The sequence below is a fragment of the Pan paniscus genome, chromosome 4 (assembly GCF_029289425.2).
Source record: "Pan paniscus chromosome 4, NHGRI_mPanPan1-v2.0_pri, whole genome shotgun sequence".
NCBI classification, from domain to species: Eukaryota; Metazoa; Chordata; class Mammalia; order Primates; family Hominidae; genus Pan; species Pan paniscus.
The window spans coordinates 129600132-129624439 of NC_073253.2; the positions used below are offsets into that span (position 1 = coordinate 129600132).

Here is a 24308-nt window from a genome sequence, read left to right on the forward strand (position 1 = left end):
CATCTAATAGTGTCTGATGACCCTCTTATCCAAATATTATAGAGATCAAGTAGCCTTGTTAAAATGCCTTCTTACAGAGTTTCAGATTTTTAAAAATATTTTTAATTTCTTCAAATTTTCTTAATAAGTATTTACTAATTTTATCATGAGTAAAACTGTAATAAATTTTATTTTTTAAAAAAACAGAAGTTGGGCCAGATGCGGCGGCTCACGCCTATAATCCCAGCACTTTGGGAGGCCCAGGCGGGCGGATCACGAGGTCAGGAGATCGAGACCATCCTGGCTAACACAGTGAAACCCCGTCTCTACTAAAAATATTTTTTTAAAAAAATAGCTGGGTGTGGTGGCGTGTGCCTGTAGTCCCAGCTACTTGGGAGGCTGAGGCAGGAGAAAGGCATGAACCCGGGAGGCAGAGGTTGCAGTGAGCCGAGATCGCGCCACTGCACTCCAGCCTGGGCGACAGAGAGAGACTCCGTCTCAAAAACAAACAAACAAACAAACAAACAAACAAACACAAAAACAGAAGTTGATAAATCACATACAGAGATGACCTCACAAGTGTAGAATAGGAGGCCATCGATATGATTTAATTCAGTGGGTGCTCAGCACAATCTCTTTCTCTTAAAAGACTGTCTTTATAGAGCATTCACTTGGATATTACAGGCTTCAAGATTTTCAAATAAAATTTGAGAATCTCTCTGGTGGGTAGGGACTGGGAATATTTCAACAAGATTACCTGATAGTTAGCTGAGAGCAAATGTTTGTGAAAATAGGACAGCAGGCAGACAGCAGAGATAAGGGAATAAACTGGAGAGAAAACAAAGGAAGGAAGAGGCTTAAAGGCAAAGACACACATGCTTGTGGCCATATAACCATATATTTAAATCATTATTCGTTTTCACTAGTCTGACTTACCTGCCTGATATCTGACACTACACACAATACAGATACTATTTTCCCTGGGTGCCATGCATTCTAATCATTCAACATTACCCACCAAAAAATAACTTTTAGAAACTTTTATTAATGGGTTATTCTAGGAAAATATAGATCTGTTTCTTGAGTTCAAAGATTATAAAATTTTGAATTTTTATATAGCTTTCCAATAGTAATAACTAAATTTATACACTGAATCAAGTCCTCTAAACAACATGCCTTAGTAAAAGCTATATACAAAAAGAGTTACCTCTTGTTTTTCTTGATTTTGATCCACGTTAAGTAAAGTTGGTATCTTAGATGACTCTGTTTTCTTTGACTCCCTCTTCAGCATTTTTATCTGTTTAACTTTTGCAAAAATATACAAAACAATGAAAATTTGTTATTCCTACTTTGAAATTTTACTTTCCTTTCCAAGAATTTCAAATAGAAATCCACTAAGTCAGTTTCTCAGTTTATTACAAAGGAACAAAATAAATTATGAGTTGTAATGGTAAAATATGGTAAATTATTTGTTTTATAACTTTACACATAGTCTACTAAGTATTAAAATAAGACATTTATTTTATTTTATTTTATTTTATTATTCTCAGTGTAACTGTTAAGTGGATCAGATAATTCCTCTTGAACTGTACAAGGATGATATTCTTGCTATTATATTAACTTTTCACAAGGTGTCACTGTTCTTCAAAGAAACATAACATTTATTCAAGACAAAAGTGTGTTTCATTCTGATATAAATCTTAAGTTTATAAATTTTTTTTTTTTTTTGAGATGGAGTCTCACTCTGTCACCCAGGCTGGAGTGCAGTGGCGCGATCTCGGCTCACTGCAACCTCCGCCTCCCGGTTTCAAGTGATTTTCCTGCCTCAGCCTCCCAAGTAGCCGGGATTACAGGCATGAGCCACCACGCCTGGCTAATAGAGATGGGGTTTTGCCATACTGGCCAGGGTGGTCTCAAATTCCTGACCTCAGGTGATCCGCCCACCTTGGCTTCCCAAAGTGCTGGGATTACAGGTGTGAGCCACTGTGCCCAGCCTATAAATCTTATATATTTAATCCTTGGATGCCCAAAATACATATAAAATTTCTGCTACTATATGGGTAAATGATCATGGAGAAACATAGAAAGGCAATTTACCCCAGGTCATATACTAAACAAATTTCTCAAATACTGTTCTAACATTTCAACAACATTGAGCTAATAAAAAATTTATCCTTTGCAGCCAGCTGCAATGGCTCACGCCTGTAATCCCAGCACTTTGGGAGGTTGAGACAGGTGGATCACCTGAGGTCAGGAGTTCGAAATCAGCCTGGCCAAAATGGTGGAACCACCCCCCCCATCTCTACTAAAAATACAAAAATTAGCCAGGCGTGGTGGTGGGCATCTGTAGTCCCAGCTACTCAGGAGGCTAGGCACGAGAATCACTTGAACCTGGGAGGTGGTGGTTGCACTGAGCTGAGATTGCAACACTGCACTCCAGCCTGGGCAGCAGAGTGAGACTCTGTCTTAAATAAATAAATAAATAAATAAATAAATTTTAATAATTTACCTTTTAAAGCTGTCTTAACCTATTTGTCTTTTTAATTAAAAAAAATTTTTTTTTTTTTAGAGACAGGGTCTCATTATGTCATCCTGGAGTGCAGTACAGTGGTGTGATCATGGCTCACTGCAGTCTCAACTTCCTGGGTCAAGCAATCCTCCTACCTCAGCCTCTGGAGTAGCTGGGACTACAGGCACACACCACCACACCAAGCTATTTTATTTTTTGTAGAGACAGGGTTTTGCTATGTTGCCCAGGCTTGTCTCAAACTCAAGCAATCCTCCTGCATTGGCCTCCCAAAATGCTGGGATTACAAGCCTAAGCCTCTTTAAAATTATCTCCTTAAAATCATACCCCTTATTTGACAATAGGGAGAAAATCTCATCAGCTTATGTTTTCCTCACCAATTTACTATTTTCTACCTAAATCACACTATAAAATGTAAGTTATATTATGAAAAAATCTTATAAATGATATCATCATAATTGTAAAGCTATGCAACAAATGTGTACCTTCCATTCCTTTTGTATCTTTTGACTGTATTGTGACAGGCAATTCTGGAAAATGGAATTCTTTCCTGTCAGATCTGGAAAAATTCAGCTTCCTTTTGTTCTCATTTGCCATTTGGTCACTGTGACCTGTTCGCTCATTAAATATACCCTTCTCCATTTGGCTCTAAACAAACAAACAAAAGTTAGTTTGAAGAAATGTGTCTAACTATTTGTAGAATGACAATCCTAGAATTGCTAGCCATTTGGATGGTATAAGATAGACATAACAATTAATTTAATAATTAAGAAGATTTAGAACACTATTGAACATATCAACAGATCAAACTCCAATAAAAGTTTCATAAAGCAAACATTTTTAGCATATTTAATATTCTGAGCATAATAGTCTTGGTCATGAGAACCACAATAATAATAATAATAATAATATTATTATTATTATTATTTTGAGTGCATTGGCATGATCATGACTCATTGCAGCATCAACCCCCTCGGCTCAAGTGGTCTTCCCACCTCAGTCTCTTAAGTAACTGGGACTACAGGCACATACCACCATGCCTGGTTAATTTTTAATTTTTTCGTAGAGATGGGGTCTTGTTAGGTTGACTAGGCTGATCTCAAACTCCTGGGCTCAAGTGACCCTTCTGCCTTGGGCTCCCAAAGTGCTGGGATTACAAGCATGAGCCACTGCATCTGGCCTTATTATTATTATTATTATTATTATTAAGACAGAGTCTTGCTTTGTTGTCCAGGCTGAAATACAGTGGCGCCATTATGGCTGCAGCCTCAACCTCTTGGGCTCAAGCCATAGTCCCACCTTAGCCCCCGAGTCTGAAACCACAGCCACATGCCACCACACACGACTAATTTATTTTATTTCATTTTTTGTACAGACAGGGTCCGTTATGTCACCCAGGCTGATCTCAAATTCCTGGGCTCAAGCAATCCTCCCAGCTCAGTCTCCCAAAATGCTAGGATTACAGGTGAGAGCCACTGTGCCTGGCCAGAACCACAAACTTAACTTTTCATTTTTAATACTATTCACTGCACTCTGACTTTGAACAAATTGCTTCAGTTCATTTTCTTAATAACTTCTTTATCTACCTAGAAAATGATATGCTTTGTAAACACTGGGAAAACCCAAAGGAAAAAATGTATTGCGCATCTGGGAAACGTTCTGTGTTACCAGATTTTTGTTCATTTGAAAACAGATAATAAAATCTTGTCTAGATCAATGAACACACTTCCACAATGTAATGTGTAGTATTCCACTGTATGAATGTACCCTAATGTACTTAATTAGTCACCTGCTTTTGGACAGGTTTGTATTGTTTTCAGTTTTTTGTTATTATAATTAACATTGTGCTTCAATTTTGAATAAATCAATTTCCTATGTAAAAAGTTGTGAGGTCCCATTAGCGATGAATAATGCAAAATAAGCCAAAAACAAAACAAAACAAAAGTTGGGAGGGGGATGAACTACATCGATTATTTTGATTATTTTTTCTAGTGAAAATAAGTTGGGTTTATTTGGCAATTGTTTTTAATCCATAAAGATATTAAAAACATTTTTTTGGGAGTGAAAAAAACAAAACTTCTTGTGACTTTCAAAGGTGGAAATCTTAACTTACTCTGCCTAAGTCACATATTAAATACATAAATTAAGATATATGAACTTAATTAATTGTGATAAATTAAGATATATGAACTTAATTAATTGTGAAAGCACTTAGAAAGTAATGGCCTATTTTCATCTCAGGAAGAAAAAAAGAAACTTAAAGCACATTTTTAGAATTGTTAGAGGCTGGGTGCGTTGGCTCACACCTGTAATCCTAGCACTTTGGGAAGCTGAGGCGGAAGGATCCCTTGAGCTCAGGAGTTTGAGACCAGCCTGGGCAACATAGTGAGACTTTGTCGCTACAAAAAAATGAACAAAATTAGCTGGGCATGGTGGCATGTGCCTGAAGTCTCAGCTACTTGGGAGGCTGAGGTGGGAGGATTGCTTGGGCCCAGGAGGTCGAGGCTGCAGTGAGCTGAGATCGTACCACTGCACTCCAGTCTGGGCAACAGAGAGAGATCCTGTCTCAAAAAAACAAAACAAACAAACAAAAAAGTATTAGAGCCCTAAAGATAGAGAAAAGGAAAAAAGAAGTAATGTTAAAAGAGGCCATATTTTAATGTGTAGCTTCTTGCCTTACTTGAATAGGACCTGGATCCTCTTGCCTGCTATTAGGCATAACTTGTCCAATAGATTGTGAAGAAGTGCGTCTCTTTTTTGCTCTTTCAGTTAACCTATTATTTAAAAATGAATGAGAAGTTACTAAAACTCCCCAGAAATGCTTTTTTTTTTTTTTTTTTTGGCAGATTCTCACTCTGTCACCCAGGCTGGAGTGCAGTGTCATGATCTTGGCTCACTGCAACCTCTGTCTCCTGGGTTCAAGTGATTCTCTTGCCTCAGCCTCCCAAGTAGCTGGGATTACTGGTGTGCTCCAACATGCCCAACTAATTTTTGTATTTTTTGTAGAGACAGGGTTTTGCCATGTTGGCCAGGCTGGTCTCGAACTCCTGAGCTAAAGTGATACACTCGCCTTGGCCTCCCAAATTGCTGGGATTACAGGCACGAGCCACCATGCCCGGCCAAAATGCCTTTGTTTTAGCTTCAAGAATGAATAAATTATGGCATGGAAGTCTACTGTTTGAACACTGAGTACCAAAATGCAATAGTGAGTCCTTACCTACCAATTGCCCTTAGGAGAGAGGTGGTAACAGGGCAGAGAACAATTAGTGCATGTTTACATCAGTGGTGACAGGCATGTTGTGGGGTTACTCCTGCTGGCCTACTTGCTCCCTTCTATCTGTTCTGAATTTGGATCTCTTAACTACCAGCTTTCTCAATTTATGAACTTACTGTCCAAGACTGACTGGCTTACAACCATTGTTACTGATACCATGGTTTTGGGATCACCTCAAGAACAACTAGGCTCTTGCAGTCTGTAACCTGCTGTACCTTTGGACTGACATGGACATGTCCACTTGCTCACCTCTGCAGACCACTGGGCTTCACAACCTGTGGCCCAAACCAGTCTGCTAGAATCCTCTTGGGCTAATGAACCCAGTCTCCTCCCCTAGAATGACAGTAGCCTCCCTAAATTTTGAAGTGGCCTTACTGCCTTGTTGAACAAACTCTCACCATCCATCACACTGCCCTTGATTAACCAGACTCATGGACCAATCTCTCAATCTGTATCGGAGGTTAAATCTAAAACTGGCCTAATATGCTATTTTTCTCCCAAAATATTTCACCTTGAAAGGCTATTTGACTTACGAAAGATTATTTTTTTACTATCCTTTCTCCACTTAGAGAATTTGCTATGATATAGAAATAAATATTTTGTTATACCAAGGCACATTGATACCAGAACTTAGGACATACCAACTTTTTTTCTCTTCAAAAATAAAAACATTTTTCAAAGGGTCTTTTTTTTTTTAATAAGGTTTTTCAAGAAGACATTAGTGAAAATTTAAACATCTATATGGCCAAGAAAAGTTAATTTCTTCTACAGCATCCATAAGAAACACTCAGTAAATGGCCCATTATACAGCTTTAATTTCAATATATTTTCTTCAAGTTCAGTTTACATACAGACACTATGAACACGATTCTTTGAAATACCATTATACAGGAATATTGTATTATTTAGGTTTCTTCTCTGTTACAGCTCACCTCACACTGGGGTGAAAGAGATTTGAACTGAGATTTGCAGCCATCAAATTACTGTTAGTTAGATTGATGGGTGGCATTGTCACAGAACCTCCGCAATGTGGATTTTCTTTCAAGCCATTACAGTTAGTGCTGGGATTGATAGGGTTTGGTGGTTCAATGGTTACAAGTTTTGCATCTGGAGACATAGGATGAACATTTTCATTTGCATCCTGTTGACCAAGTCCACCTTCATACTCTTTCTTTTTTGGTTCTGAGATATCTCCTCTTCTTCCTTTGACTTTAATAACTCTGACTTTGATCTCCTTGGGCTTTTTCTCTTTTTCTATTTCCTGGAATAGATACATCCAAAATCTGAGTCATCATAACAGTTATTTTTGTCATTAGAGTCTAACTATAATATAATTATACTGGCTGAAACAAAAACCAAAGTTCTTACCTTTCCCAAAACTGAACTACTTAGCAGTGTATTGGTATAAACTGTTTTTCTTTCATCTTTCCTGAGTTCATTTTCTTTAGAACTCTCTTTTGGCTTTATTAATGAATTGACTTTTGCTTCCTGCAGTAATTTAGCTTTCAGTTCTGGCATGAATCTGATAAAACAAGCAATATCAACGAGTAATCTTTTTATATATGCAGATGGAGTATTTTATCTTGAATAAACCATTTCATCAATTAATGTATATTTCAGCTACAGCATAAATAATGCTAATTATAATGCATGTCAAGAGATGGCCCAACATTTACCTAATAAAAATTGCTTTCTTCTAAAGATACATCTTTCGAAAATTATGCTATGGGAACCTACTATATAAAACTTTAACAAAATAGATTTATACTAATTAGATTCCTTTTGCGATGCAAACTTTACTCAGAAAAATATTGCTTTTAATTTTGATAAAGATACTGTTATTTTTAAGGAAGACTCAGACCACTTTGACCTTTTCTGTGGTTCTTCTTTTTTTTTTGAGATGGAGTTTCGCTCTTGTTGCCCAGGCATGAGTGTAATGGCACAATCTCATCTCGCCACAACTTCCACCTCCTGGGTTCAAGCGATTCTCCTGCCTCAGCCTCCTGAGTAGCTAGGATTACAGGCATGTGCCACCACACCCAGCTAATTTTGTATTTTTAGTAGAGACGCGGTTTCTCCATGTTGGTCAGGCTGGTCTCCAACTCCCAATCTCAGGTGATCCACCTGCCTCATCCTCCCAAAGTTGCTGGGATTACAAGCGTCAGCCACCGCACCCAGCTGTGGTTCTTTAAAGTAATAGAACTTTAAAAATGAACTAACTAACTTCTAAAATCTTACTCTAGAGAAATGTAACAGAATACATTCATATTGGAGAGAGATTATTTTGGTTTTAGTTTGATTTCTTTCTTTTTAAAAGTTATTTTTGATTAGAAAGTCCATTCATGTGGTTCAAAGTTCAAAAGTCCATACTGAAAAGTTTCCTTCCCACCCCTTCCCTGAACTGCACAAGTCCCCTCCTTGAAGCAACTACAGCTATCAGTTTGGGAAGGTTTTAAAACATCAGCCCATGAATGAATTCTTCCCTAGTCCAGCCCACTCTTCTGAGGATTCTATAAATTGAGCTCAAGGTACTTTCACCCCACAATAATAGAAGCCTAATATCTAAATGTCCAAGAAAAATAAACTTCGTCTGTGTAGAAGTGATATGAAGCAACCTCTTAATTCAATAACTGGCATCTTTTCTTTTCAGACACGGTCTCTCTCTGTTGCCCAGGCTGCAGTGCAGTGACACACTCATGGCTCACTGCAACCCTGACCTCCTGGGCTCAAGAAATCCCCTACCTCAGCCTCCGTAGTAGCTGGGACTACAGGTATACACCAACACACCCAGATAATTTTTGTATTTTTTGTAGAGACAGGGTTTTGCCATGTTGCCCAGGCTGGTCTTGAACTCCTACGTTCAAGCAATCCGCCTGCTTCGGCCTTCCAAAGTGCTGGGATTACAGGCATCAGCTACCATGCCCAGCCAATAACTGCCACTTTTTATCAATGGCACTTCAATTTATTTTTTATTATTTTATTTATTTATTATTATTTTCTGAGACAGAGTCTCGCTCTGTCACCCAGGCTGGAGTGCAGTGGCACGATCTCCACTCACTGCAAGCTCTGCCTCCCGTGTTCACACCATTCTCCTGCCTCAACCTCCTGAGTAGCTGGCATTACAGGGGCCCGCCACCACACCCAACTAATTTTGTTTTTGTATTTTTAGTAGAGACGGGGTTTCACCGTGTTAGTCAGGATGGTCTTGATCTCCTGACCTCGTGATCTGCCCGCCTCGGCCTCCCAAAGTGCTGAGATTACAGGTGTGAGCCACCGAGCACGGCCTATTCTTTTATTTTTTGAGACGGAGTCTGGCTCTGTCACCCAGACTGGAGTGCGTGCAGTGGTGTGATCTCAGCTCACTGCAGCCTCAGCCTCCTGGGTTCAAATGACTCTCCTGTCCCAGCCTCCTGAGTAGTTGGGACTACAGGCACATGCCCACGCCCAGCTAAGTTTTTGCATTTTTAGTAGAGATGGGGTTTCACCATGTTGACCAGGCTGGTCTTGAACTCCTGACCTCAGTTGATCTGCCCACCTTGGCCTCCCAAAATGCTGGCATTACAGACATGAGCTGCAGCACCTTGCCAATGGCACTTTAAATATATCATCTTATTTTTTGTTTTAGAGTAAAATTCCTGAAATGCGCAAAGTTCTAGTCAACCTCAAGGATTCTCTTTGCTTTTTTCTATTTAGTCTATCTCCAATAGCAGTTCCTGGACTTTTCCATATCTGACCTTAGCTCCATCACATTTTTAATGGATGTCCATCTTTCTAACGTCACGTCCAAAGACAAGCTGAATGGTTTTACAGTTAATGAGAAACTTTTCCTGTTTCTTTCAAAGCCCAAATAGAAAATGGTGTTTTTTTAGAAATATGGCTGATTCATGAATCTAAATTGTAATACAGATTATATGCTGGGCATGTCATAGGCAATGTGGGGCACAGAAGGGCCATAAGAAGCATGGCACCTGTCTTCAGGGAACTTCCAATTTCATGGGTAGGATACAACAACAGGCACTGCAGCCGGGCGCAGTGGCTCATGCCTGTAATCCCAACACTTCGGGAGGCCAAGGCGGGTGGATCACCTGAGGTCAGGAGTTTGAGACCAGCCTGGCCAAAATGGCAAAATCCCCATCTCTACTAAAAATACAAAAATTAGCCAGGCGTGGTGGCATGTGCCTCCAATCCTAGCTACTCTGGAGCCTGAGGCAGGAGAATTGCTTGAACCCGGGAGATGGAGGTTTGTAGTCAGCCGAGATTGTGCCACTGCACTCCAGCCTGGGCAACAGAGCGAGACTTCATCTCAAAAAAAAAAAAGACAACAGGCACTGCAACAGAGAATAAGTAGAAAAAAAAATCATTTGGGAAGTGCATGCTAATTATGATAAATGAATGTCATCAGAAGAGGAAAAACCAGACTATTCTCTGAGTCAGAGGTCCAAACAGGAATAAAGCTAAGAAGTATTGATTGCTTATTTAATGTTATCTCTGGTCTATGATGACACTGAAACTGTAGTATGTAAAGAGCAGAGCACACTGCCTAGGACATGGTAACTGTTTAATGAATGTTAGTTGCAATTACTTTTTATTATTAGACTTTTTTTTTGAGATAGGGTCTCAACCTGTCACCCAGGCTGGAGTGCAGTGGTGCAATCTCAGCTCACTGCAACCTCCACCTCTGGGGTTTAAGCAATCCTCCCACCTGAGCCTCCCGAGTAGCTGGGACTACAAGCGTGTGCCACCACACCTTGCTAATTTTTGTATTTTTTGTAGAGACAGGGGTCTCTCTATGTTGCCCAGGCCGGTCGTGAACTCCAGGGCTCAAGCAATCTGCCTGCCTCAGCTTCGCAAAGTGCTGGGATTACAGGTGTGAGCCACTATGCCCGTCCTATTATTAGGCTTTTCATTCATGACACTTGTTAAGTCTGCTATCTTCCTAGTCAATACCTGATAGAATAACTCAATAAATTTTTGTTAAACTGAATATTTGTTATATAAAAGTAACCTATACAGCAATTTTCCTGCTAGTAAAATTTCCCAATACAAAATGCTTTTAAAAAACCCACATTCACTCAAAATGCTTACTTTTCAATAAATCCATCTCTAGTAAAATACTCATGATGCAAAAGATCACTAGATGATATCCTGTCAGCAGGATCAATTTGTAAACAAGCCTAGGAAAGGAAAAAGATTTTAATGATAAGTGAGCTCTCAACAGGGCTCCATATGGTAAAAATTAAATTTATTTGACAAATTAAGAAGTAAGTAATTATCCAGATCAAAAAGCCTTCTTGAAAAGATGGAATTAGACCTCAGGAACTTCTGGTAGTAAGTTCTGGCTGCTTATTTCCCTAAGGAATTTGCACTTGCAAAACATTAATATAGGTTAAATGTCCCATGATTCTAGCCAAAACAGAGGTCAGTCTGTTTCTGCTGAAATTAGCAAAAATTAATTAGCTCATTTTGATCCTCTTTTCTGCCCTGACAGGTGGAAAGTTCATGGATAATCATTTGCATTTTACAGATCTAGAAGCATGATTAGTAGTTTGCCAAACACGAGTTTTAACCCATGTTGTCTGACGCCTAATCCAGCACTCTTTCTATATCATAATACCATTTTGCAAATATTCAAGTCCCTAAATCTTTCAATAACCCATTATTAAATCAGCTCTTTTCTGTTTCCCTTTCTTGGTATAGAAACAAACAAACAAAATATGGAAGGTAGTTTTGAATGTTAAGTTGTACATAATAAATCTATATGTAGTGAAATAACAATAATTATAAATGGAACACATTTCTTTAATCAAAATATTGAAGACAAGTTTTGAATAAAAAGCATCTGCTTTATAATTTTCATTCCTCCTGTGAAAGGAGGTAAAACATTAATAGTTAACTTTTTTGTAGAGATGGGAGTCTTGTTATGTTGTAAGGCTGATGAACTCTTGAGTTCAAGCGATTCTCCCGCCTCAGTCTCCCAAAGTGCTGGAATTACAGAAGACAGCCACTGTGCTTGGCCTTTTAAAATTTTTTAGAGACAGGTTCTTACTCTGTCGCCCAGGCTGGAGTGCAGTGGTGCAATTATAGCTCACTGGAGCCTTGAACTCCTTGGCTCAAGATATCCTCCTTCCTTAGCCTCTTGAGTAGCTCAGACTACAGACACATGCCACCAAGCCTGACTAGTAACTTTTATTGATGCTTACTACATACCAGACAACGCTCCAGCTTTTTCTTCCTTCCATCCCAACAACAATCCTACAAAGTAAGTATTATTATTATCCTCATTATACAGATGAGGAGACTGAGGCCCAGAGAGATCAAGTAATTTGTTTAAGATCTCATAAGTAGAGGAGCCACAATTAAAATCCAGCAAATCCAAGATAATTCTATATAATATTATGTTTCTGTTTATTTCAAAATGCATATTTAAACTGATTCACAGAAAAAAATCTAGAGATCTGCTGTACTATAATGTGCATATAGTTAAAAATGCCATACTGTACACTTAATAATTTTGTAAGAAGGTAGATTCCATGTTATGTGGGTTTTTTTTTTACCAAAATAAAAAACATTGATTCACAAGGAGAAATTATTTAAGTCTATTACCTACTTAATGATGTGGCAATACCTAGGTCTTTAAGACTGCAACTAGTTGGCCAGGTGTGGTGGCTCATGCGTGTAATCCCAGCACTTTGGGAGGCAACAGGGGGTGGATCACCTGAGGTTGGGAGTTAGAGACCAGCCTGACCAACATGGAGAAACTCCGTCCCCACTAAAAAAAAAATAATACAAAATTAGCCGGGTGTGGTGGCACATGCCTGTAATCCCAGCCACTCGGAGGCTAAGGCGGGAGAATTGCTTGAACCCGGGAGACAGGAGGTTGCAGTGAGCCAAGATCACGCCATTGCACTCCAGCCTGGGCAAGAAGAGCAAAGCTCCGTCTCAAAAACAAAACAAAACAAAACAAACAAATAAAAAAAACCCTGCAACTAGTTAAAAATATGTGCTCATTTTAGAATATAATGGTAATCTATCACTAAAACTTAATAAGAAAAATGCTAAAAGGTCTGACCAAATCATAGGGGCAGACAATTAGAGGCAGTCCTTCTGTGAATATAATTCAGTAAATTTAAATATATGCCCTACTTTGGAAAATGTAAAACATGACACTTTGGGAAACAGATTGGCAGTTTCTTTAAAAATTAAACATATGCCTACCCATGACCCAGCCATTCTGTTCTTAGATATTTCTGCAGGAGGAATGAAAATACAATGTGTGTTCCATACAAAGACAAACATGAATGTTCTCATGGCAACTTTATTTGTAATAGCGAAAAATGGGAAATAACCCACATGTCCATCAACAGGGAAAGGATTTTTTAAAATGTGGTATAGTCATATAATGAACTACTACTCTGCAAAAAAGGAACAAATTGCTGATACATACAAAAACATGAATGAATCTCTAAACCATTATGCTGAGTGGAAGAAGCCAGACATGAAAGAGTGCCTACTGTATGATTCTATTTATATAAGATTCTAGAAAATTCAAACTAATCTATGGGAATAGAAAGCAAATCAGTGGTTATCTGGGGACAGAAATGGAAGAAAAGATGAATTGTAAAAGGACACAATGAAATTTTGGAGAGTGATGGAAATGTTAGGTATCGTGTGTGTGTGTGTGTTTGTGTGTGTGTGTGTTAGGTATCCTGATTGTGGTGGTGGTTTCATGTGTGTATACATGCATCAAAACTCTTCAAATTGTACATTTTAAGTATGTATAGTTTACTGCCCATAAATTATACCTCAATAACATTGTTTAGAAAATTTATATCTAGGAAAAATATGTGCCCTACATCAGATATCGAAGTGTATTTTAAAGTTACAATAATAAATCAAAGTTGTACTACTTCTAGAATAAAGAGAAAAATCAGTGGAACAGAAACAAACCCACACATGTATAAGCATTTTGTCTATGATAAATGTAGCATTCCAAATCATTGGATGATACTAGTTGTTAAAAAAAAAGCATATTGCAAGTTTTGCAAACATATTGCAAAACTTATGACAAAAGATTAATGTGTTTTTTTCACAAATCAATAAGATAAATATTTTAGTTGACAAATAGGTTAAGGATTATTTTTTTCTTTTTTTATACAGGGTCTTGCTCTGTCACCCAGGATAGAGTGCGGTGCTGCAAGCATAAATCACTCACTGCAGTCTCAAATTCCTGGGTTCAAAGGATCCTCCTGCCTCAGCCTCCCAAATAGCTAGGACTACAAGTGGGTATCACGACACCCTATGTTTAGAGACCCTTTTGTTTAGAGACAGGGTCTCACTATGTTGCCAAGGCTGGGTCTGGAACACCTGGCCTCAAGCCATCCTCATGCCTTGGCCTCCCAAAGTGCTGGGATTACATGCATAAGCCACCACGCCTGGCCTAAGGATTCTTTAAAAAAAGAAATACAAATAGACAATGAATATTAGCATAATGTTTCTCTCTCCTGTAATGATATAAATACAATTTTTAAAAAGATACCTCCCAGCTACTCAGGAGGCTGAGGCGGGAGGATTGGTCGAGCTCAGGAGTTCAAGACTAGCCTGGGCAACATAGCAAGTCCTCATCTCAAATAACAATAATAATATCCAATGCTACAGTGAGAGTGAGGATATAAATAAGAAAAATATTTCTGTGAAAAAAACAGCAAAATATCAAAAATTCTAAAAAGTATAAATCCTTTGGCTTACTAAATCCACTTCTAATATATATATATTTTTAAGACAGGGTCTCACTCTGTTGCCCAGGCTGGAGTGCAGTGGCACAATCACAACTCACTGCAGCCTCAACCTCCCAGGCTCAAGTGATCCTGCCACCTCAGCCTCCAAAGTAGCAGGGGACTATAGGCGCATGCCACTGTGCCTGGCTAGTTTTTTGTTTTTTGTAAAGACAAGGTCTCCCTATATTTCCCACGTGGGTCTTGAATTCCTGGGCTCAAGTGATCCTCCCACCTCAGCCTTCCAAAGTGCTAAGATTATAGGCATGAGCCCCTGCCCCCGGACCACTTCTAGTAATTTCTCCTAAAAAAAAATAAAACAAATGCATATAGACAAATACTAAAAAATTTTCAGCTGGATGTGGTGGCTCACGCGTGTAATCCCAGTGCTTTGGGAGGCCGAGGCAGGTGGATCACAAGGGCAGGAGTTCAAGACCAGCCTGGCCAAGACAGTGAAACCCCGTCTCTACTAAAAATACAAAAATTAGCCAGGCGTGGTGGAGTGTGCCTGTAATCTGAGCCACCTGGGAGGCTGAGGCAGAGAACTGCTTGAACCCTGGAGGCGGAGGTTGCAGTGAGCCGAGATCGTGCCACTGCACTGCAGCCTGGGTGACAGAGCGAGACTCCATCTCAAAAAAAAAAAAAATTTTATTGTCACATCTTTACCAATAGCGGGGGGAAAATCGAAAATAATTCAAACGTCCAAAAATGCAAAATCAGTTAAATAAACTAATTGTATAGTCATACAATGAAATACTACGCAATCTCTGAAAACTATCATGTAGTTCCATATTTATTAACATTACAGTATCTTTAAATGTACTGGTAAGTAAAAATAAACAGGTTACATAGCAATGTGTAAAGTAAGACACCTTTTTAAAAGCATAAATTTCTATGCATCTACTTGGTTGGGAAAACTTTAGAAGTTTGTAAACCAAATTGATAATAGTAATTTTTTTCTGGATCATGTGAATTGGGAAAATCTGAACCTCTCCTTTTTGTTTACTGTGTATTTTATATTTTTTCTATAATTATTATGTATTTCTTACATTAAGTTGGTGCAAAAGTAATTGTGGTTCTTGCCACCACTTTCAAAATAAAAATAAATAAATAAATTTTGTACTAAATATGTTGGTATATGTATTACCTAGTTTAAATAAAACTTATGCTTTTATTTTTATTTATTTTTGAGACGGAGTTTCACTCTGTCACCCAGGCTGGAGTGCAGTGGTGCGATCTCAGCTCACTGCAACCTCCGCCTCCCAGGTTCAAGTGATTCCTGTCTCAGCTTCCCAAGTAGCTGGGACTACAGGTGCACGCCACCACGTCCGGCTAATTTTTGTATTTTTAGTAGAGACAGGGTTTCATCATGTTGGTCTGGCTCGTCTTGAACTCCTGACCTCAGGTGATCCACCCACCTCAGGTGATCCACCCGCCTCAGCCTCCCAAAGTGCTGGGATTATAGGCACGAGCCACTGCACCTAGCCATTTTAAATAAAATTTAAATTTTGACCAGGCACAGTTGCTTATGCCTGTGATCCCAATACTTTCAGAGGCCAAGGAGGAAGGATCACTAGAGGATAGGAGTTCGAGGTTGCAGTGAGCAACGATCACACCATTGCACTCCAGCCTGGGCAACAGGATGAGACTGTAAAAAATAATTAACTAATTTTTTTTAAACAGGAACTGGCACTGTGGCACATGTGTGTAATCCCAACACTTTGGGAGACTGAGGCAAGTTAATAGTTTGTGCCCAGGAGTTTGAGACCAGCCTGAGCAACATGGAGAAACTCCATCTCTACAAAAAATACAAAAATTATCTGGGCATCCAGGCTACTCGGGAGGCTGAGTTGGGAGGATCAGCTGAGCTCAGGAAGTCGGAACTGCAGTGAGCCGAGGTGACACCACTGCATTCTGACCTGGGTGAAAGAGTGAGACCCTGTTTACAAAAACAAAACAGAACAAAAACAAATAAAGGCCAGGCACGGTGGGTCACGCCTGTAATCCCAGCACTTTGGGAGGCCAAGGTGGGAGGATCACCTGAGGTCAGGACTTCGAGACCAGCCTGACCGACATGGAGAAACCTCGTCTCTAATAAAAATACAAAATTAGCCGGGTGTGGTGGCGCATGCATGTAATCCCAGCTACTTGGGAGGCTGAGGCAGGAAAATCGCTTGAACCCGGGAGGCGGAGGTTGTGGTGAGCTGAGATCGCACCATTGCACTCCACCCTGGGCAACAAGAGCAAAACTCCGTCTCAAAAAAAAAAAACAAAAACAAAAGCAAAAATAATAAATAATAAATAAAAATTTAAATTTTAAAATAATAAAAAGGAGCTATATAATGTTTTTATTTTCTCCAGGTCAAGACGGATTTTGGCCTTGGTGTATCTTCAAACATTAAAACTACAGCTGCTGAGGTCCTGTAGATATTTTAGTACAAAAAATAGGTCCCTAACTGGGCTAAACTGAATGTTAAAAGGTAGTGATAAATATAGTAAGTCCTTAGAATTTCTCCAGTTTTTTGTTTGTTTGTTGTTTTTTTGAGACGGAGTCTCTCTCTGTCACCCACGCTGGAGTACAATGGCCCGATTTTGGCTCACTGCAACCTGGGCCTCCCAGGTTCAAGCAATTCTCCTGCCTCAGCCTCCTGCGTAACTGGGACTACCAGCACGTGCCACCATGCCCAGCTAACTTTTTGTATTTTTAGTAGAGACGGGGTTTCACCATGTTGGCCAGGATGGTCTTGATCTCCTGACCTCATGATCCGCCCGTCTCGGCGTCCCAAAGTGCTGGGATTACACACATAAGCCACCCTGCCTGGCCCATTTCTCCAGTTTATACCTAATTATCATTAAAATAGAGATAAATTAAATATAATGAACATAATTATCTTAGGGGGCATTCAGCTCTGACAGTCTATGAATTTTAATTTCTCTGTACTAAAGACATAATTTTCTACAGATTACATTACTTTAGGAATCCTTTTGGAATTTCATTAAAGTGATAATTAAAAACTGTATTATAATTTATGCAAATTTCTCAGATATAAATTCTTAATTTCTCAACATACATGAACCGCCTGGGTGCGGTGACTCATGCCTGTAATCCCAGCACTTTAGGAGGCCGAGGTGGGCGGATCACCTAAGCTCAGGAGTTCAAGAGCAGCCTGGCCAACCACAGCCAACACGGTGAAACCCCGTCTCTACTGAAAATACAAAAATTAGCCGGGCATAGTGGCAGGTGCCTGTAATCCCAACTACTCGGAAGGCTGAGGCAGGAGAATCTCATGACCTGGGAGGCAGAGGTTGCAGTGAGCCGAGATCACTCCACTGCACTACAGCCTGGGCGACAGAGCAAGACTCTGTCTCCGGGGGAGGAAAAAAAAAAAAAACATACATGAACTATATCTGCCAACAATCCATTAAGCTTTGGATATTTTTTTCTTGCATTTTTGGGGTGTTGAACTTGAGGAAGAACTACCCCAGCAAAAATGGGGCTCTTGGAAAAGATATTCTGCAAGTGAGGTGACAAATTGCCTGAAAAGAGAAAAAAATGTATATTTAAAAAACAGAGAAATAGTCTATAATCAAAATAATCAAATTGCTATGTCATCTATGTTAGATTATTAAAAACTGATACAAGGAAGAATGTGAATTATGTATTTTAATTTTTTGAAGTTGAATAAAAACTATCTGAATATGTCATAAAAAACTGAGGTTTCGTCAGTTATCTGCTGATAGCCCACAGGCAACAGAAGATGTAAAACCACCAGGTTTATTTGCTTTTCCCAAACTATAAGACATAATATGTAATGCTATCAGAAAATGCACATTCCAACTTTTATGCATTTCCATATGGGTATCCAAATGATTTTACTATTAAGTGTTCATCAGCAAAATACATTGAAACCTTACTCAAAACAGCTAAAATATTAAAGGTATGTAGAAATCAAAATACTGCAAAAAAAGAAACAAGGCTAGAGAGTAGTAGCAGAATGGAAAGAACTATAAATATGAGTGGAGGGAACTAAGTTCTAGCAGTTTTGCTATAACTAGTTCTGTGACCTTGGGTAAATCTCTTCCTTTCTTGTGCTTGGTTTTCTCATCTGTGAAATGATAGGATTAAACCCCACCATCTAAGGTTCCTTCTAATATTAATCTCTTAACTAGAACTTCTTAAAAGACACAAAAATGTGAGGTGTCTTAAGGCTCTAAACTATTTCTTAAATCAGTAATTATCCAGATTTCACTGTTTTTAGAATTGTTCATAGTATCTTCTTCATAATCCTGTAATTACAAATTTATGCATATCTTCCCCACCACACAAAGAGCTCCTCAAGCTCCTCATCCACAAATAATAAAAAACAAATCTTGGCCAGCCATGGTGGCTCACGCCTGTAATCCCAGCACTTTGGGAGGACGAGTCGGGCAACATGGCAAAACCGCAGCTGCACTAAAAACGCAAAAATTAGCCGGGCATGATGGCACGTGCCTGTAGTCCCAGCCACTCAGCAGGCTGAGGTGGGAGAATCACCTGAGCCCAGGAAGTCAAGGCTACAGTGAGCCATGATTGCACCACTGCACTCCAGCCCAGGTGACAAAGTGAGACCCTGTCTCAAAAAAATTAAAATTTAGCCGGGCGCGGTGGTTCATGCCCGTATTCCCAGCACTTTGCGAGGCCCAGGCGGGTGGATCACAAGGTCAGGAAATCGAGACCATCCTGGCTAACACAGTGAAACCCCGTCTCTGCTAAAAATACAAAAAAAAGCCAGGTGTGGTGGCAGGCACCTGTAGTCCCAGCTACTCGGGAGGCTGAGGCAGGAGAATGGCGTGAACCCAGGAGGCAGAGCTTGCAGTGAGCTGAGATCACGCCCCTGCACTCCAGCCTGGGTGACAGAGCGAGACTCCCTCTCAAAAAAAAAAAAAAAAATTAAATTTAAAATTTAAAAAACCCACAAATCTTGAAATAGCACATTCAAGGCTAACCATCATAATGTTTTGGTGGCCAAAGCAGATCATCAAATAATTAAACTCTCATCAAACATATTCTTTTTTTTTTTTTTTTTTTGAGACTAAGTCTCATTCTGTTGCCCAGGCTGGAGTGCAGTGGCGTGATCGTGGCTCACAGCAACCTCTGCCTCCTGGGTTCAAGTGATTCTCATGCCTCAGCCTCCTGAGTAACTGGGATTACAGGCACTTGTCACCATACCTGGCTAATTTTTTTTTGTATTTTTAGTAGAGATGGGGTTTCACTATGTTGGTCAGGTTGGTCTCCAACTCCTGATCTCAGGTGCTCCTCCTGCCTTGGCCTCCCAAAATGCAGGGATTACAGGTGTAAGCCACCATGCCCAGCCTTCATCAAATATGTTCTTGAATAAGTTATTTAGCTATCTGGCTATTATTGTTTTCTTTAAAAAGAAGGGTGGTTTCTGAGTAAATAATTACTTTTCTATTTCCAAGTGCTTTAAAAAAGCATCTGACTCAACTCTACTATTTAAAGTCCTTATATAAAGGTACAGATATTTGTAGAAGCCTAATTTAAAAACAACTTTTAGACAAATTAAAGTACATTCCTATTGCACTATTTTTCTTAGCATCAACCATCAACATATGGCTTAGCTATTTGCATCCTAGCAAAGAAAATATTATTTGCTAAAGCAGAGAATTTTCTGCCTTCTTTATCAGCCCAAGGAAGCCATCTGCTGCCATCTATCAAAACAATATGCTTCCCTGTACTTACACAGAAAAGCTAAATTTGAAAATCAAGCAGAATTGATCTGGCAATATTTATTTTAGACATGTAACTCATGTTATTTCAGTAATACCTACCCACTTTCAAAACAATTTTATGGAGTAAATCCAAATCAGAACTACTAGGAAGATAGGGATTTCCAGTGGCCATCTCAATGATCATACAGCCCAAAGCCCAGATATCCACAGGTCTGAAACAGATCAGGGAAAAAAAAATCACTTTTTCATGTAGAAATTTATAAATATATTCTTAAAAATATGTTTAAAGAAGGCCAAGGCTAAAGAAACAAGTAGTATCATTTTAAGTTTTGTTTTTTTTTTTCCGAGACCGAGTCTTGCTCTGTCACCCAGGCTGGAGTGCAAGTGCTGCAATCTCAGCTCACTGCAACCTCCGGGTTCAAGCAATTCTCCTGCCTCAGCCTCCCAAGTAGCTGGGATTAGAGGCGTGTGCCACCACATGTGGCTAATTTTTGTATTTTTAGTAGAGATGGGGTTTCACCATGTTGGCCAGGCTGGTCTCAAACTCCTGACCTCGTGATCTGCCCGCCTCAGCCTCCCAAAGTGCTGGGATTACAGGTGTGAGCCACCACGCCTGGCCCATTTGTAAGTTTTTATTGTAGCTCATATACCGACTTTATAAGAATTGGTAATTGCTATATTGGTGAGGCTATAGGAAAGGAATAGTCCTAAGTACTGTTCTGGGAGTGTAAACTTATATGACTTCTTTGGAGGAAAAATTGGCGAAAGCCACCAAAATTTAAATTGTATATATTTTTGATTGTACAATTTTATTCTTAGGAATTTATCCTAAGATATACTCACATGTGTGCACAAATATAAATTATATGAGAATTTCACTGCAGCACTGTTCGTAGAAGAAAAAGATCGGAAACAACCTAGACCTCCACCTATAAGGGAATGGCTAAGAAAATTTTTGTACAACCCCACAATAAAATATTATTCATCTGTTAAAAATGATGAGGTCTGGCTGGACACTGTGGCTCATGCCTGTAATCCCAGCACTTTGGGAGGCCGAGGCAGGCAGATCACAAGGTCAGGAGTTCGAGACCAGCCTGACTAACATGGAAAAACCCCGTCTCTACTAAAAATACAAAATTAGCCGGGCGTGGTGGCACATGCCTGTAATCCCAGTTACTCAGGAGGCTGAGGCAGGAAAATCACTTGAACCCGGGAGGTGGAGGTTGTGGTGAGCCGAGATCGTGCCATTGCACTCTAGCCTGGGCAACAAGAGCAAAACTCCGTCTCAAAAAAAAAAAAAAAAAAATTGATGAGGTAGGTCTATCTATATGTGCTGAAATGGAATGATCTCCAAGATAAATTGTCAAGTGAAAAAAGCAACATTCATGAAAGAAATCAAAGATCTAAATAAATGGAGAGATACTCCATGTTCATCAATAGGAAGACTCAATATTGTCAAGATGTCAGTTCTTCCAAGCTTTATGTAGAGTCAATACAATCCCAGACAAAATCCCAGTAAATTAAAAATTGATAATTATGTGAGGTAACACACATATGTAAATTAGCCAAATTTAGTCATTTCACAACGTATATATACCTCAAAACATCATGCTGTACACAATAAATACATACAATTTAATCTGTAAATTTTTTAAAATCCTAGGAAATTGTTTTGTAGATATTGACAATTGATTGCAAAGTTTATATGGAGAGGCAATAGACCCAGAATAGCCAACACAATTTGAAAAAGAACAAAGACTGACACTACTTGACTTCAAGATGTTTTATACAACAAGCAAGATAGTATGGTATTGGTGAAAGAATAGATAAATAGATCAAGGGAACAGAATAAAGAACCCAGAAATAGACTTGCACAAATATGCTCAACTGATTTTTGACAAAGGAACAGAGGCAATTGAATAATAAGATAAAAAAAAAAGACAGTCTTTTCAACAAATAGTGCTGGAACATACAAAAAACTGAATCTAGACACAGACCTTATCCCTCTCACAAAAATTAACTCAAGATGGATGATAGACCTAAATATAAAATGCAAAACTGTAAAACCTCTAGACAATCACATAGGAAAAAATCTAGATGGCCTTAGGTTTGGTAATGAGTTTTTAGATACAACACCAAAAGTATAATTCACAAAAGAAAAAATTGATAGTTAGAACTTCACTAAAACTAAACTTTTCTGCTCCATGAGAGATACTGTTAAGCAAATGAAAAGACAAGCCACAAACTGTGAGAAAATATTTGCAAAATAATAAAGAACTTGTATCCAAAATACATAAAACTCTTAAAATTCAATAAGAAAATAACCCAATTAAAAAATGGGCAAAATATAAGAATACACATTTCACCAAAGAAAATATACAGATGGCAAATGGGCATATTAACAGATGCCCAGTATCATATGTCATCAGACAATTGCAAATTAAAACAACGAGATACCACTACACACCTATTACAATGCCTAAAATGCAAAATACTGACAACATCAAATGCAGGTGAGGATGGCAAACAACAGGTACTCTCATTCATTGCTGGTAGAAACACAAAATTATACAGTCACTTTGGAGGACAATTTGACAGCTTCTTACAAAGCTAAACATAGTCTTACCATACGACCCAGCAATTGCTCTCCTTGGGATTTACCCAAGTGAGTAGAACACTTCTGTCCACATAAAAACCTGGACACGAATGCTTATAACAGCTTGCTTCATAATTGCCAACACATGGAAGCAATAAAGATGTCCTTCCATAGGTGAGTGGATAAACAAACTGTGGTACATACATACAATGGAATATTATTTAGCAATAAAAGAGAAGTGAGCTGTCAAGACACCAAAAGAAAAGGAGGAACCTTAAATATATATTGCTAAGTCAAAGAAGCCAGTCTGAAAAAGCTACATACTATGTGATTCCAACTATATGATATTCTGGAAAAGCCTAAAGTATAGTAACAGTAAAAAGACCAATGACTGCCAGCAGTTCTGGGAGAGGGACAGAAGAATAAAAATGAAGCACAGAAGATTTTTAGGACCATAAAATTATTCTGTATGATACTATAATGATGGATACATGACATTATACATTTATCAAAACCCAGGAAATACAACACAGAGTAAACTCTAAACTATGGAATTTAGTTAATAATGTTTCAATATTGGTACATCAATTGTAACAAACGTACCACACTAATACAAGATGTTAGTAATAGAGAAATGTGTGGAGTAAGGTGGAGGGGACATAAGAAAACTACACTTTCTGTTCAATTCTTCTGGAGCCTAAAACTGGTCTAAAAATTAAAGTCCCTGAATATAAACAAATAAAAAGTGACAGGGCTTGGTGGCTCATGCCTGTAGCCCCAGCTACTTTGGAGGCTGAGGCAGGAGGATCACTTGAGCCTGGGAAATCAAAGCTGCAGTGAGCCATGAGTATGCCACTGTACTTCAGCCTGTGAGACAGAATGCGACACTGTCTCATAAGTAAATAAAGAAGAGTGGGGAGGGAAACCAAGATTCTATACTATGTATATAGTATGTTCCTATTTCTGTTCAAAAGGAAGGAGATGGAGAAGTATGTGTATGCATGTGTGTATACTGCTAGATAATGACCTAAGAAATAAAGGAATTAATTATAGTACATACAGTTTTTCAGATCTACATTATAACCATAGATGATATAATAGTAACTTATAAGCTTGCTTATTTCACAAGTTTTAAGAATTTAATGAATATTAATAAGTTTTAGTGAGAATAAATAAAATTAAGACCAAGTTTTGGATCTTTTGGTGAATACACATATGTGTATGTTCAGCTTTAATTGTTATTTAATAACAGTTTTCCAGAGAGATTGTACAAGTTTACATTTCCCCACCAGTGTTACGTGAGTTCTAACTGCTCCACTTACACTGGTATTTACTGTCTTTTTTTCAATTTAACCATTCTGGTGGTTATATAGTGGTACCACCTTGTGATATAAGTTTGCATCTTTCTGATGTCTAATAAAGATATGACCT

General features: G+C 38.7%; 1 protein-coding gene across 30 annotated transcripts in view; it reads right to left on the reverse strand.

Moving 5' to 3' along the window:
* Positions 1-24308, reverse strand: part of CDKL3 (cyclin dependent kinase like 3) — a 134802-nt gene that overhangs the window by 65281 nt on the left and 45213 nt on the right. For 19 of the 30 annotated variants that reach the window (XR_008625435.1, XM_055112673.1, XM_055112668.1 and 16 more), the window contains 8 exons: positions 20381-20493; positions 17949-18088; positions 10866-10954; positions 7149-7302; positions 6713-7041; positions 5187-5280; positions 2992-3154; positions 1187-1284 (listed from right to left, as the gene is read on the reverse strand). Coding sequence is in view for 28 of the 30 variants with exons in the window: in XM_055112673.1 (XP_054968648.1) it covers positions 1187-1284; positions 2992-3154; positions 5187-5280; positions 6713-7041; positions 7149-7302; positions 10866-10954; positions 17949-18088; positions 20381-20493 (1180 nt within the window). In the remaining 2 variants the exon portion in view is untranslated. Of the gene's footprint in view, positions 1-736; positions 808-1186; positions 1285-2991; positions 3155-5186; positions 5281-6712; positions 7042-7148; positions 7303-10865; positions 10955-17948; positions 18089-20380; positions 20494-24308 lie in introns of those variants that run through there. The other 11 variants (XM_055112658.2, XM_055112681.1, XM_055112667.1 and 8 more) reach the window with 2 other exon arrangements.